The sequence below is a fragment of the Numenius arquata genome, chromosome Z (assembly GCF_964106895.1).
Source record: "Numenius arquata chromosome Z, bNumArq3.hap1.1, whole genome shotgun sequence".
NCBI lineage: Eukaryota > Metazoa > Chordata > Aves > Charadriiformes > Scolopacidae > Numenius > Numenius arquata.
Window position 1 is genome coordinate 9,786,467 of NC_133616.1, and position 12,734 is coordinate 9,799,200.

At 61.5% G+C, this 12,734-nt stretch overlaps 5 protein-coding genes across 7 annotated transcripts in view; 4 read left to right on the forward strand and 1 right to left on the reverse strand.

Annotated features, from left to right (window-relative positions):
• The window catches only part of UBAP2 (ubiquitin associated protein 2), a 162,878-nt gene that overhangs the window by 59,191 nt on the left and 90,953 nt on the right, over window positions 1-12,734 (reverse strand). The gene's annotated exons all lie outside the window — the stretch shown is intronic.
• On the forward strand, window positions 561-1,139 carry LOC141477168 (interferon-like). Its single transcript, XM_074166252.1, has one exon. It carries the CDS (start codon window positions 561-563, stop codon window positions 1,137-1,139), a length of 579 nt encoding a protein of 192 aa, XP_074022353.1.
• LOC141477170 (interferon-like) lies at window positions 4,294-4,872 on the forward strand. The gene has a single exon (XM_074166257.1). It carries the CDS (start codon window positions 4,294-4,296, stop codon window positions 4,870-4,872), a length of 579 nt encoding a protein of 192 aa, XP_074022358.1.
• LOC141477171 (interferon-like) lies at window positions 8,027-8,605 on the forward strand. The gene has a single exon (XM_074166258.1). It carries the CDS (start codon window positions 8,027-8,029, stop codon window positions 8,603-8,605), a length of 579 nt encoding a protein of 192 aa, XP_074022359.1.
• LOC141477172 (interferon-like) lies at window positions 11,760-12,338 on the forward strand. Its single transcript, XM_074166259.1, has one exon. The coding sequence runs from the start codon at window positions 11,760-11,762 to the stop codon at window positions 12,336-12,338; it is 579 nt and encodes a 192-aa protein (XP_074022360.1).

Below are 12,734 nucleotides of genomic sequence, written 5' to 3' on the forward strand. Positions count from 1 at the left end.
AGCCGCTTCCTCGACAGCCGCCGCTGCCACCCCCGCTGGCCACCATCCCTCCAGCCGGGGGCTCCCCAGCCTCCCCCAGCTGACATCGCTTCACAACCCTGCCCAACACGAAAAGGAAAGCCCAGCCAAGAGGAAAACAAAGCCCAGCCACAAGTGAAAGGAAAACACACCACAACCAACACCGCCCCACCACACGGAAAAGACCACGGGAAACTTCAGCCCCAGAATTCGCAGAGGCACCACAGGCAAACCCCGCCACAGCTCACCCCACGGGCTCGGCCCCACCGCTTTCCCATCCCAAAAATCAACCCCTACAGCCAACCTCCTCCCTCCCCACAACACACCGCCACCGCCCTCCCTACGCACCCAACAGCCCAACAACGCACTTCCCCGAGACCACCAGGCAAAACCAAAAATGACAGCTGGAAACTCGCAACCGGAAAGCGAGGAAGCAAAAGCCCCGGCACCGCATAAAGACGCCCACCCGCCACCACACCAAGCACACACGCCACCCGCACCGCCAACCAGCCTCACCAGCCTCCTGACCAACACCACCCACCATGCCTGCGCCCGCAACACCCCACACCCGCCTGCCCCACGGCGCCCCGACGCTCCTGCTCCTCCTCACGGCTCTCGCCACCACCCTCGCCTGCCGCCACCTGCCTCCCTGCCACACCACCTTCCCCTGGGACAGCCTCAACATCCTCCGACGCATGGCTCCCGCACCCACGCAGCCCTGCCAACACCAACAGCCCCTCTTCCCCTTCCCCGACACCCTCCTCCACACCCACCAACCACAGCAAGCCGCTGCCGTCGCCAGACACATCCTCCACAACCTCTTCGCCGCCCTCAGCAGCCACACCATCCCCCAACACTGGGACGACCAGGCACGCCATCGCCTCCTCAACAACCTCCACCACCACAGCCAGCAGCTCCACCAATGCCTCGCACACAACGCCACGCTCTTCCAAGGCCAAGGGCCTCGCAACGCCACCCTCGCCATCAGCAAGTACTTCAGACGCATCCAACACTTCCTCCACGCCCACAACCACAGCGCCTGCGCCTGGGACCACGTCCGCCTCGAAGCTCGCGCCTCTTTCCAACGCCTCCACAACCTCACCCGCACCATCTGCGCTTAGAACAACCACCCCCAACAACCCACGCGGACCCAACAACACTTCTCCACCACCCACCCACACCCGCCTCCCACCTCTCGCCTCTCCTCTCCCACGGCAAGAGCCGCGGCACCCTCCGCCTCCAGTCACCCACCCCCTCGTTATACAACTGTCTTTATTTATTTATTTAGTTATTTATTTACTTGTTTGTTTGTTTGTTTATTTATTTATTCGGACAACGCCTTCCATCTATTTATTCCACACACAATAAAGACCTCTTGCAAAAACCCTGCCGATGCCTCTCCTCTCACAAGCACACCAACGGGGCTCTGGGGCGCGGGGAAAACACCTCCACTCCACACCGACTCCAAGCCCTGCTCCAAACAGGGCTCTCCACACCCCGCCACCGCTCCCCTCTTGCCCACCTCCCCAAGGAGACACCTGCCTACACCTCCTCCCAAAACCCCGGGCAGGCTTCAGCCGGCGCCATCACAACCGTCTCGGCCACCCTTGGCTCCTCAACACTTGCCACCTTCCACCCCGCTTCACACACACTCAACAGCAGCTCCGCAGGCCTCAGGACAAGGACACCCACCTCTCGCGGCGGCTCCACAGGAGGGCCACAAACACCATCCCCGCCACGGAACACCTCTCCCACGCGACAGCCCGAGAGACAGATGCCCTTCTTCCGCCGGGGGAAGAAGAGAAGCCTCTGGGGAGACCTTCTTGCGCCCTTTCAACAAATACTTCACAGGCGCTTGGAAGACCAAAGATGGGGACAGACTTTTTAGTAGCGCCTGTAGCCACAGCACAAGGGGGAACGGTTTGAAACCAAGAGAGGGTACCTTCAGGCCCCGTACCAGGAAGCCATCGTTACCATGACGCTGCTGAAACACTGGCTGCTCAGAGAGGCTGGAGATGCCCCAGCCCTGCAAACACTCAAGGTCGCGTGTCTCACGGGGGGCTCTCAGGAGCCCCATCTAGTTGAACGGGTCTCCGCTCGTTGCTGGGGGCTCGGACCAGATGACCTTGAAAGGCACCAGTGCAGGTTAGGGGTGGACCTGCTGCAAAGCAGTTCGGAGGAGAAGGATCTGGGGGGCCCGGTAGATAGGAAACTAGCCACGAGCCAGCAATGTGCCCTTCTCGCCGAGAGGGCCAACGGAACCCTGGGCTGCATCGGGAAGAGTGTGGCCAGTAGGTCGAGGGAGGTCATTCTCCCCCTCGACTCTGCACTGCTCAGGCCACAACTGGAATACTGCATCCAGTTCCGGGCTCCCCGGTTCAAGAGAGACAGGGAACTGCTGGACAGAGTCCAGCGTAGGGCAACACAGATCATCAAGGGATTGGAGCGTCTCCCTTACGAGGAAAGGCGGAGAGAGCTGGGACTCTTCAGCCTGCAGAAGAGAAGGCTGAGGGGAGTCCTTATTCATGCTTACGACTATCCCAAGGGTGGGCCGAAGGCCGATGGAGCCAGGCTCTTTTCAGCGCTTCCCAGTGACGGGACGAGGGGCAACGGGCACAAGCCGGAACAGGGGAAGGCCCACTCAAATATGAGGAAAAACTTCCCAGCGAGGTGAGGGTGACAGAGCACCGGAACAGGCTGCCCGGGGACGCCGTGCAGTCCCCTTCGCGGGAGATCTTCAACACCCGCCTGGATGCAGCCCTCAGCAACGCGCTCAAGGCAACCCTGCTCTAGCAGGGGAGATGGACTAGACCATCTCTAGAGGTCCCTTCCAATTCCGACAATTCCGTGAAAGGCCTCGCCCAACCCAAAACACTCCATCGGCCAATCGCTTGCATCAGGCTCGCTCGGGCTACTCTTGCCACTTCAGGCGCTTTTCGCCACAACCCTCCCCTCGCGCTCCTGCCAAACTCCTTGCACCACCAACTGGTCTCGGCCAACACGCCGTGTTGCTCCAGCCATACGCCTCCAACATCAGCCCACCTCCTGCCCTCACCGCCCCGAGGGACGCCAAAGCATCACGCACCAGCCAGCACCCCAAGCACACCACCCACCAACACAACCTTGCCTCGCAAGACCGTGGTGGTCCCCGGCCCGACACCACCTTCCCGACACCACAACCACACACGCCCTTCCCCTGCTCCGAACGCTTGGAGAAAGCACCTGCCAGCGTCCATCCCACAACCACACCACCGTCCTTGCTCTTGGAAGGCACCTGAAAACCTCACCCAGTCCACCCTCCACCTCCTCCTCCCACTACAGCCCCACAGCTACATCCCCTGCCTCAGCTTCCCCTCCACGCACTCTTGCACACCCCTCCTTCCAGGCACCCCGGGCCTCAGGCCATCCCAAACCCAAGGCCCTTGGCTTACGGGGAGGAGGGGGACACACTTTCTTCTTTGCTCTCCAGCCACCTCAGGCAAGCAGGCAGAGAAAACACAACAAGACCCCCCGCCACCGGGGCACACGCCTGCCACCACAGCCAGGGGCACAACCCAGCAGCAGCCACCGGGGCACGAGGAGGACAAAAACTCTTCCCTTTCTCCTCCTCCCTTTCCTCAAGCCTTTCCTCCCCACTCTCACCACCGTCCAGCACAGCAGCTGCGGCAGCTCCAGCCACCAACACAGCCAAGGCTACACCACTGCCTGCACCCACAGCCGCTTCCTCGACAGCCGCCGCTGCCACCCCCGCTGGCCACCATCCCTCCAGCCGGGGGCTCCCCAGCCTCCCCCAGCTGACATCGCTTCACAACCCTGCCCAACACGAAAAGGAAAGCCCAGCCAAGAGGAAAACAAAGCCCAGCCACAAGTGAAAGGAAAACACACCACAACCAACACCGCCCCACCACACGGAAAAGACCACGGGAAACTTCAGCCCCAGAATTCGCAGAGGCACCACAGGCAAACCCCGCCACAGCTCACCCCACGGGCTCGGCCCCACCGCTTTCCCATCCCAAAAATCAACCCCTACAGCCAACCTCCTCCCTCCCCACAACACACCGCCACCGCCCTCCCTACGCACCCAACAGCCCAACAACGCACTTCCCCGAGACCACCAGGCAAAACCAAAAATGACAGCTGGAAACTCGCAACCGGAAAGCGAGGAAGCAAAAGCCCCGGCACCGCATAAAGACGCCCACCCGCCACCACACCAAGCACACACGCCACCTGCACCGCCAACCAGCCTCACCAGCCTCCTGACCAACACCACCCACCATGCCTGCGCCCGCAACACCCCACACCCGCCTGCCCCACGGCGCCCCGACGCTCCTGCTCCTCCTCACGGCTCTCGCCACCACCCTCGCCTGCCGCCACCTGCCTCCCTGCCACACCACCTTCCCCTGGGACAGCCTCAACATCCTCCGACGCATGGCTCCCGCACCCACGCAGCCCTGCCAACACCAACAGCCCCTCTTCCCCTTCCCCGACACCCTCCTCCACACCCACCAACCACAGCAAGCCGCTGCCGTCGCCAGACACATCCTCCACAACCTCTTCGCCGCCCTCAGCAGCCACACCATCCCCCAACACTGGGACGACCAGGCACGCCATCGCCTCCTCAACAACCTCCACCACCACAGCCAGCAGCTCCACCAATGCCTCGCACACAACGCCACGCTCTTCCAAGGCCAAGGGCCTCGCAACGCCACCCTCGCCATCAGCAAGTACTTCAGACGCATCCAACACTTCCTCCACGCCCACAACCACAGCGCCTGCGCCTGGGACCACGTCCGCCTCGAAGCTCGCGCCTCTTTCCAACGCCTCCACAACCTCACCCGCACCATCTGCGCTTAGAACAACCACCCCCAACAACCCACGCGGACCCAACAACACTTCTCCACCACCCACCCACACCCGCCTCCCACCTCTCGCCTCTCCTCTCCCACGGCAAGAGCCGCGGCACCCTCCGCCTCCAGTCACCCACCCCCTAGTTATACAACTGTCTTTATTTATTTATTTAGTTATTTATTTACTTGTTTGTTTGTTTGTTTATTTATTTATTCGGACAACGCCTTCCATCTATTTATTCCACACACAATAAAGACCTCTTGCAAAAACCCTGCCGATGCCTCTCCTCTCACAAGCACACCAACGGGGCTCTGGGGCGCGGGGAAAACACCTCCACTCCACACCGACTCCAAGCCCTGCTCCAAACAGGGCTCTCCACACCCCGCCACCGCTCCCCTCTTGCCCACCTCCCCAAGGAGACACCTGCCTACACCTCCTCCCAAAACCCCGGGCAGGCTTCAGCCGGCGCCATCACAACCGTCTCGGCCACCCTTGGCTCCTCAACACTTGCCACCTTCCACCCCGCTTCACACACACTCAACAGCAGCTCCGCAGGCCTCAGGACAAGGACACCCACCTCTCGCGGCGGCTCCACAGGAGGGCCACAAACACCATCCCCGCCACGGAACACCTCTCCCACGCGACAGCCCGAGAGACAGATGCCCTTCTTCCGCCGGGAGAAGAAGAGAAGCCTCTGGGGAGACCTTCTTGCGCCCTTTCAACAAATACTTCACAGGCGCTTGGAAGACCAAAGATGGGGACAGACTTTTTAGTAGCGCCTGTAGCCACAGCACAAGGGGGAACGGTTTGAAACCAAGAGAGGGTACCTTCAGGCCCCGTACCAGGAAGCCATCGTTACCATGACGCTGCTGAAACACTGGCTGCTCAGAGAGGCTGGAGATGCCCCAGCCCTGCAAACACTCAAGGTCGCGTGTCTCAGGGGGGGCTCTCAGGAGCCCCATCTAGTTGAACGGGTCTCTGCTCGTTGCTGGGGGCTCGGACCAGATGACCTTGAAAGGCACCAGTGCAGGTTAGGGGTGGACCTGCTGCAAAGCAGTTCGGAGGAGAAGGATCTGGGGGGCCCGGTAGATAGGAAACTAGCCACGAGCCAGCAATGTGCCCTTCTCGCCGAGAGGGCCAACGGAACCCTGGGCTGCATCGGGAAGAGTGTGGCCAGTAGGTCGAGGGAGGTCATTCTCCCCCTCGACTCTGCACTGCTCAGGCCACAACTGGAATACTGCATCCAGTTCCGGGCTCCCCGGTTCAAGAGAGACAGGGAACTGCTGGACAGAGTCCAGCGTAGGGCAACACAGATCATCAAGGGATTGGAGCGTCTCCCTTACGAGGAAAGGCGGAGAGAGCTGGGACTCTTCAGCCTGCAGAAGAGAAGGCTGAGGGGAGTCCTTATTCATGCTTACGACTATCCCAAGGGTGGGCCGAAGGCCGATGGAGCCAGGCTCTTTTCAGCGCTTCCCAGTGACGGGACGAGGGGCAACGGGCACAAGCCGGAACAGGGGAAGGCCCACTCAAATATGAGGAAAAACTTCCCAGCGAGGTGAGGGTGACAGAGCACCGGAACAGGCTGCCCGGGGACGCCGTGCAGTCCCCTTCGCGGGAGATCTTCAACACCCGCCTGGATGCAGCCCTCAGCAACGCGCTCAAGGCAACCCTGCTCTAGCAGGGGAGATGGACTAGACCATCTCTAGAGGTCCCTTCCAATTCCGACAATTCCGTGAAAGGCCTCGCCCAACCCAAAACACTCCATCGGCCAATCGCTTGCATCAGGCTCGCTCGGGCTACTCTTGCCACTTCAGGCGCTTTTCGCCACAACCCTCCCCTCGCGCTCCTGCCAAACTCCTTGCACCACCAACTGGTCTCGGCCAACACGCCGTGTTGCTCCAGCCATACGCCTCCAACATCAGCCCACCTCCTGCCCTCACCGCCCCGAGGGACGCCAAAGCATCACGCACCAGCCAGCACCCCAAGCACACCACCCACCAACACAACCTTGCCTCGCAAGACCGTGGTGGTCCCCGGCCCGACACCACCTTCCCGACACCACAACCACACACGCCCTTCCCCTGCTCCGAACGCTTGGAGAAAGCACCTGCCAGCGTCCATCCCACAACCACACCACCGTCCTTGCTCTTGGAAGGCACCTGAAAACCTCACCCAGTCCACCCTCCACCTCCTCCTCCCACTACAGCCCCACAGCTACATCCCCTGCCTCAGCTTCCCCTCCACGCACTCTTGCACACCCCTCCTTCCAGGCACCCCGGGCCTCAGGCCATCCCAAACCCAAGGCCCTTGGCTTACGGGGAGGAGGGCGACACACTTTCTTCTTTGCTCTCCAGCCACCTCAGGCAAGCAGGCAGAGAAAACACAACAAGACCCCCCGCCACCGGGGCACACGCCTGCCACCACAGCCAGGGACACAACCCAGCAGCAGCCACCGGGGCACGAGGAGGACAAAAACTCTTCCCTTTCTCCTCCTCCCTTTCCTCAAGCCTTTCCTCCCCACTCTCACCACCGTCCAGCACAGCAGCTGCGGCAGCTCCAGCCACCAACACAGCCAAGGCTACACCACTGCCTGCACCCACAGCCGCTTCCTCGACAGCCGCCGCTGCCACCCCCGCTGGCCACCATCCCTCCAGACGGGGGCTCCCCAGCCTCCCCCAGCTGACATCGCTTCACAACCCTGCCCAACACGAAAAGGAAAGCCCAGCCAAGAGGAAAACAAAGCCCAGCCACAAGGGAAAGGAAAACACACCACAACCAACACCGCCCCACCACACGGAAAAGACCACGGGAAACTTCAGCCCCAGAATTCGCAGAGGCACCACAGGCAAACCCCGCCACAGCTCACCCCACGGGCTCGGCCCCACCGCTTTCCCATCCCAAAAATCAACCCCTACAGCCAACCTCCTCCCTCCCCACAACACACCGCCACCGCCCTCCCTACGCACCCAACAGCCCAACAACGCACTTCCCCGAGACCACCAGGCAAAACCAAAAATGACAGCTGGAAACTCGCAACCGGAAAGCGAGGAAGCAAAAGCCCCGGCACCGCATAAAGACGCCCACCCGCCACCACACCAAGCACACACGCCACCCGCACCGCCAACCAGCCTCACCAGCCTCCTGACCAACACCACCCACCATGCCTGCGCCCGCAACACCCCACACCCGCCTGCCCCACGGCGCCCCGACGCTCCTGCTCCTCCTCACGGCTCTCGCCACCACCCTCGCCTGCCGCCACCTGCCTCCCTGCCACACCACCTTCCCCTGGGACAGCCTCAACATCCTCCGACGCATGGCTCCCGCACCCACGCAGCCCTGCCAACACCAACAGCCCCTCTTCCCCTTCCCCGACACCCTCCTCCACACCCACCAACCACAGCAAGCCGCTGCCGTCGCCAGACACATCCTCCACAACCTCTTCGCCGCCCTCAGCAGCCACACCATCCCCCAACACTGGGACGACCAGGCACGCCATCGCCTCCTCAACAACCTCCACCACCACAGCCAGCAGCTCCACCAATGCCTCGCACACAACGCCACGCTCTTCCAAGGCCAAGGGCCTCGCAACGCCACCCTCGCCATCAGCAAGTACTTCAGACGCATCCAACACTTCCTCCACGCCCACAACCACAGCGCCTGCGCCTGGGACCACGTCCGCCTCGAAGCTCGCGCCTCTTTCCAACGCCTCCACAACCTCACCCGCACCATCTGCGCTTAGAACAACCACCCCCAACAACCCACGCGGACCCAACAACACTTCTCCACCACCCACCCACACCCGCCTCCCACCTCTCGCCTCTCCTCTCCCACGGCAAGAGCCGCGGCACCCTCCGCCTCCAGTCACCCACCCCCTAGTTATACAACTGTCTTTATTTATTTATTTAGTTATTTATTTACTTGTTTGTTTGTTTGTTTATTTATTTATTCGGACAACGCCTTCCATCTATTTATTCCACACACAATAAAGACCTCTTGCAAAAACCCTGCCGATGCCTCTCCTCTCACAAGCACACCAACGGGGCTCTGGGGCGCGGGGAAAACACCTCCACTCCACACCGACTCCAAGCCCTGCTCCAAACAGGGCTCTCCACACCCCGCCACCGCTCCCCTCTTGCCCACCTCCCCAAGGAGACACCTGCCTACACCTCCTCCCAAAACCCCGGGCAGGCTTCAGCCGGCGCCATCACAACCGTCTCGGCCACCCTTGGCTCCTCAACACTTGCCACCTTCCACCCCGCTTCACACACACTCAACAGCAGCTCCGCAGGCCTCAGGACAAGGACACCCACCTCTCGCGGCGGCTCCACAGGAGGGCCACAAACACCATCCCCGCCACGGAACACCTCTCCCACGCGACAGCCCGAGAGACAGATGCCCTTCTTCCGCCGGGAGAAGAAGAGAAGCCTCTGGGGAGACCTTCTTGCGCCCTTTCAACAAATACTTCACAGGCGCTTGGAAGACCAAAGATGGGGACAGACTTTTTAGTAGCGCCTGTAGCCACAGCACAAGGGGGAACGGTTTGAAACCAAGAGAGGGTACCTTCAGGCCCCGTACCAGGAAGCCATCGTTACCATGACGCTGCTGAAACACTGGCTGCTCAGAGAGGCTGGAGATGCCCCAGCCCTGCAAACACTCAAGGTCGCGTGTCTCACGGGGGGCTCTCAGGAGCCCCATCTAGTTGAACGGGTCTCCGCTCGTTGCTGGGGGCTCGGACCAGATGACCTTGAAAGGCACCAGTGCAGGTTAGGGGTGGACCTGCTGCAAAGCAGTTCGGAGGAGAAGGATCTGGGGGGCCCGGTAGATAGGAAACTAGCCACGAGCCAGCAATGTGCCCTTCTCGCCGAGAGGGCCAACGGAACCCTGGGCTGCATCGGGAAGAGTGTGGCCAGTAGGTCGAGGGAGGTCATTCTCCCCCTCGACTCTGCACTGCTCAGGCCACAACTGGAATACTGCATCCAGTTCCGGGCTCCCCGGTTCAAGAGAGACAGGGAACTGCTGGACAGAGTCCAGCGTAGGGCAACACAGATCATCAAGGGATTGGAGCGTCTCCCTTACGAGGAAAGGCGGAGAGAGCTGGGACTCTTCAGCCTGCAGAAGAGAAGGCTGAGGGGAGTCCTTATTCATGCTTACGACTATCCCAAGGGTGGGCCGAAGGCCGATGGAGCCAGGCTCTTTTCAGCGCTTCCCAGTGACGGGACGAGGGGCAACGGGCACAAGCCGGAACAGGGGAAGGCCCACTCAAATATGAGGAAAAACTTCCCAGCGAGGTGAGGGTGACAGAGCACCGGAACAGGCTGCCCGGGGACGCCGTGCAGTCCCCTTCGCGGGAGATCTTCAACACCCGCCTGGATGCAGCCCTCAGCAACGCGCTCAAGGCAACCCTGCTCTAGCAGGGGAGATGGACTAGACCATCTCTAGAGGTCCCTTCCAATTCCGACAATTCCGTGAAAGGCCTCGCCCAACCCAAAACACTCCATCGGCCAATCGCTTGCATCAGGCTCGCTCGGGCTACTCTTGCCACTTCAGGCGCTTTTCGCCACAACCCTCCCCTCGCGCTCCTGCCAAACTCCTTGCACCACCAACTGGTCTCGGCCAACACGCCGTGTTGCTCCAGCCATACGCCTCCAACATCAGCCCACCTCCTGCCCTCACCGCCCCGAGGGACGCCAAAGCATCACGCACCAGCCAGCACCCCAAGCACACCACCCACCAACACAACCTTGCCTCGCAAGACCGTGGTGGTCCCCGGCCCGACACCACCTTCCCGACACCACAACCACACACGCCCTTCCCCTGCTCCGAACGCTTGGAGAAAGCACCTGCCAGCGTCCATCCCACAACCACACCACCGTCCTTGCTCTTGGAAGGCACCTGAAAACCTCACCCAGTCCACCCTCCACCTCCTCCTCCCACTACAGCCCCACAGCTACATCCCCTGCCTCAGCTTCCCCTCCACGCACTCTTGCACACCCCTCCTTCCAGGCACCCCGGGCCTCAGGCCATCCCAAACCCAAGGCCCTTGGCTTACGGGGAGGAGGGGGACACACTTTCTTCTTTGCTCTCCAGCCACCTCAGGCAAGCAGGCAGAGAAAACACAACAAGACCCCCCGCCACCGGGGCACACGCCTGCCACCACAGCCAGGGGCACAACCCAGCAGCAGCCACCGGGGCACGAGGAGGACAAAAACTCTTCCCTTTCTCCTCCTCCCTTTCCTCAAGCCTTTCCTCCCCACTCTCACCACCGTCCAGCACAGCAGCTGCGGCAGCTCCAGCCACCAACACAGCCAAGGCTACACCACTGCCTGCACCCACAGCCGCTTCCTCGACAGCCGCCGCTGCCACCCCCGCTGGCCACCATCCCTCCAGCCGGGGGCTCCCCAGCCTCCCCCAGCTGACATCGCTTCACAACCCTGCCCAACACGAAAAGGAAAGCCCAGCCAAGAGGAAAACAAAGCCCAGCCACAAGTGAAAGGAAAACACACCACAACCAACACCGCCCCACCACACGGAAAAGACCACGGGAAACTTCAGCCCCAGAATTCGCAGAGGCACCACAGGCAAACCCCGCCACAGCTCACCCCACGGGCTCGGCCCCACCGCTTTCCCATCCCAAAAATCAACCCCTACAGCCAACCTCCTCCCTCCCCACAACACACCGCCACCGCCCTCCCTACGCACCCAACAGCCCAACAACGCACTTCCCCGAGACCACCAGGCAAAACCAAAAATGACAGCTGGAAACTCGCAACCGGAAAGCGAGGAAGCAAAAGCCCCGGCACCGCATAAAGACGCCCACCCGCCACCACACCAAGCACACACGCCACCCGCACCGCCAACCAGCCTCACCAGCCTCCTGACCAACACCACCCACCATGCCTGCGCCCGCAACACCCCACACCCGCCTGCCCCACGGCGCCCCGACGCTCCTGCTCCTCCTCACGGCTCTCGCCACCACCCTCGCCTGCCGCCACCTGCCTCCCTGCCACACCACCTTCCCCTGGGACAGCCTCAACATCCTCCGACGCATGGCTCCCGCACCCACGCAGCCCTGCCAACACCAACAGCCCCTCTTCCCCTTCCCCGACACCCTCCTCCACACCCACCAACCACAGCAAGCCGCTGCCGTCGCCAGACACATCCTCCACAACCTCTTCGCCGCCCTCAGCAGCCACACCATCCCCCAACACTGGGACGACCAGGCACGCCATCGCCTCCTCAACAACCTCCACCACCACAGCCAGCAGCTCCACCAATGCCTCGCACACAACGCCACGCTCTTCCAAGGCCAAGGGCCTCGCAACGCCACCCTCGCCATCAGCAAGTACTTCAGACGCATCCAACACTTCCTCCACGCCCACAACCACAGCGCCTGCACCTGGGACCACGTCCGCCTCGAAGCTCGCGCCTCTTTCCAACGCCTCCACAACCTCACCCGCACCATCTGCGCTTAGAACAACCACCCCCAACAACCCACGCGGACCCAACAACACTTCTCCACCACCCACCCACACCCGCCTCCCACCTCTCGCCTCTCCTCTCCCACGGCAAGAGCCGCGGCACCCTCCGCCTCCAGTCACCCACCCCCTAGTTATACAACTGTCTTTATTTATTTATTTATTTATTTACTTGTTTGTTTGTTTATTTATTTATTCGGACAACGCCTTCCATCTATTTATTCCACACACAATAAAGACCTCTTGCAAAAACCCTGCCGATGCCTCTCCTCTCACAAGCACACCAACGGGGCTCTGGGGCGCGGGGAAAACACCTCCACTCCACACCGACTCCAAGCCCTGCTCCAAACAGGGCTCTCCACACCCCGCCACCGCTCCCCTCTTGCCCACCTC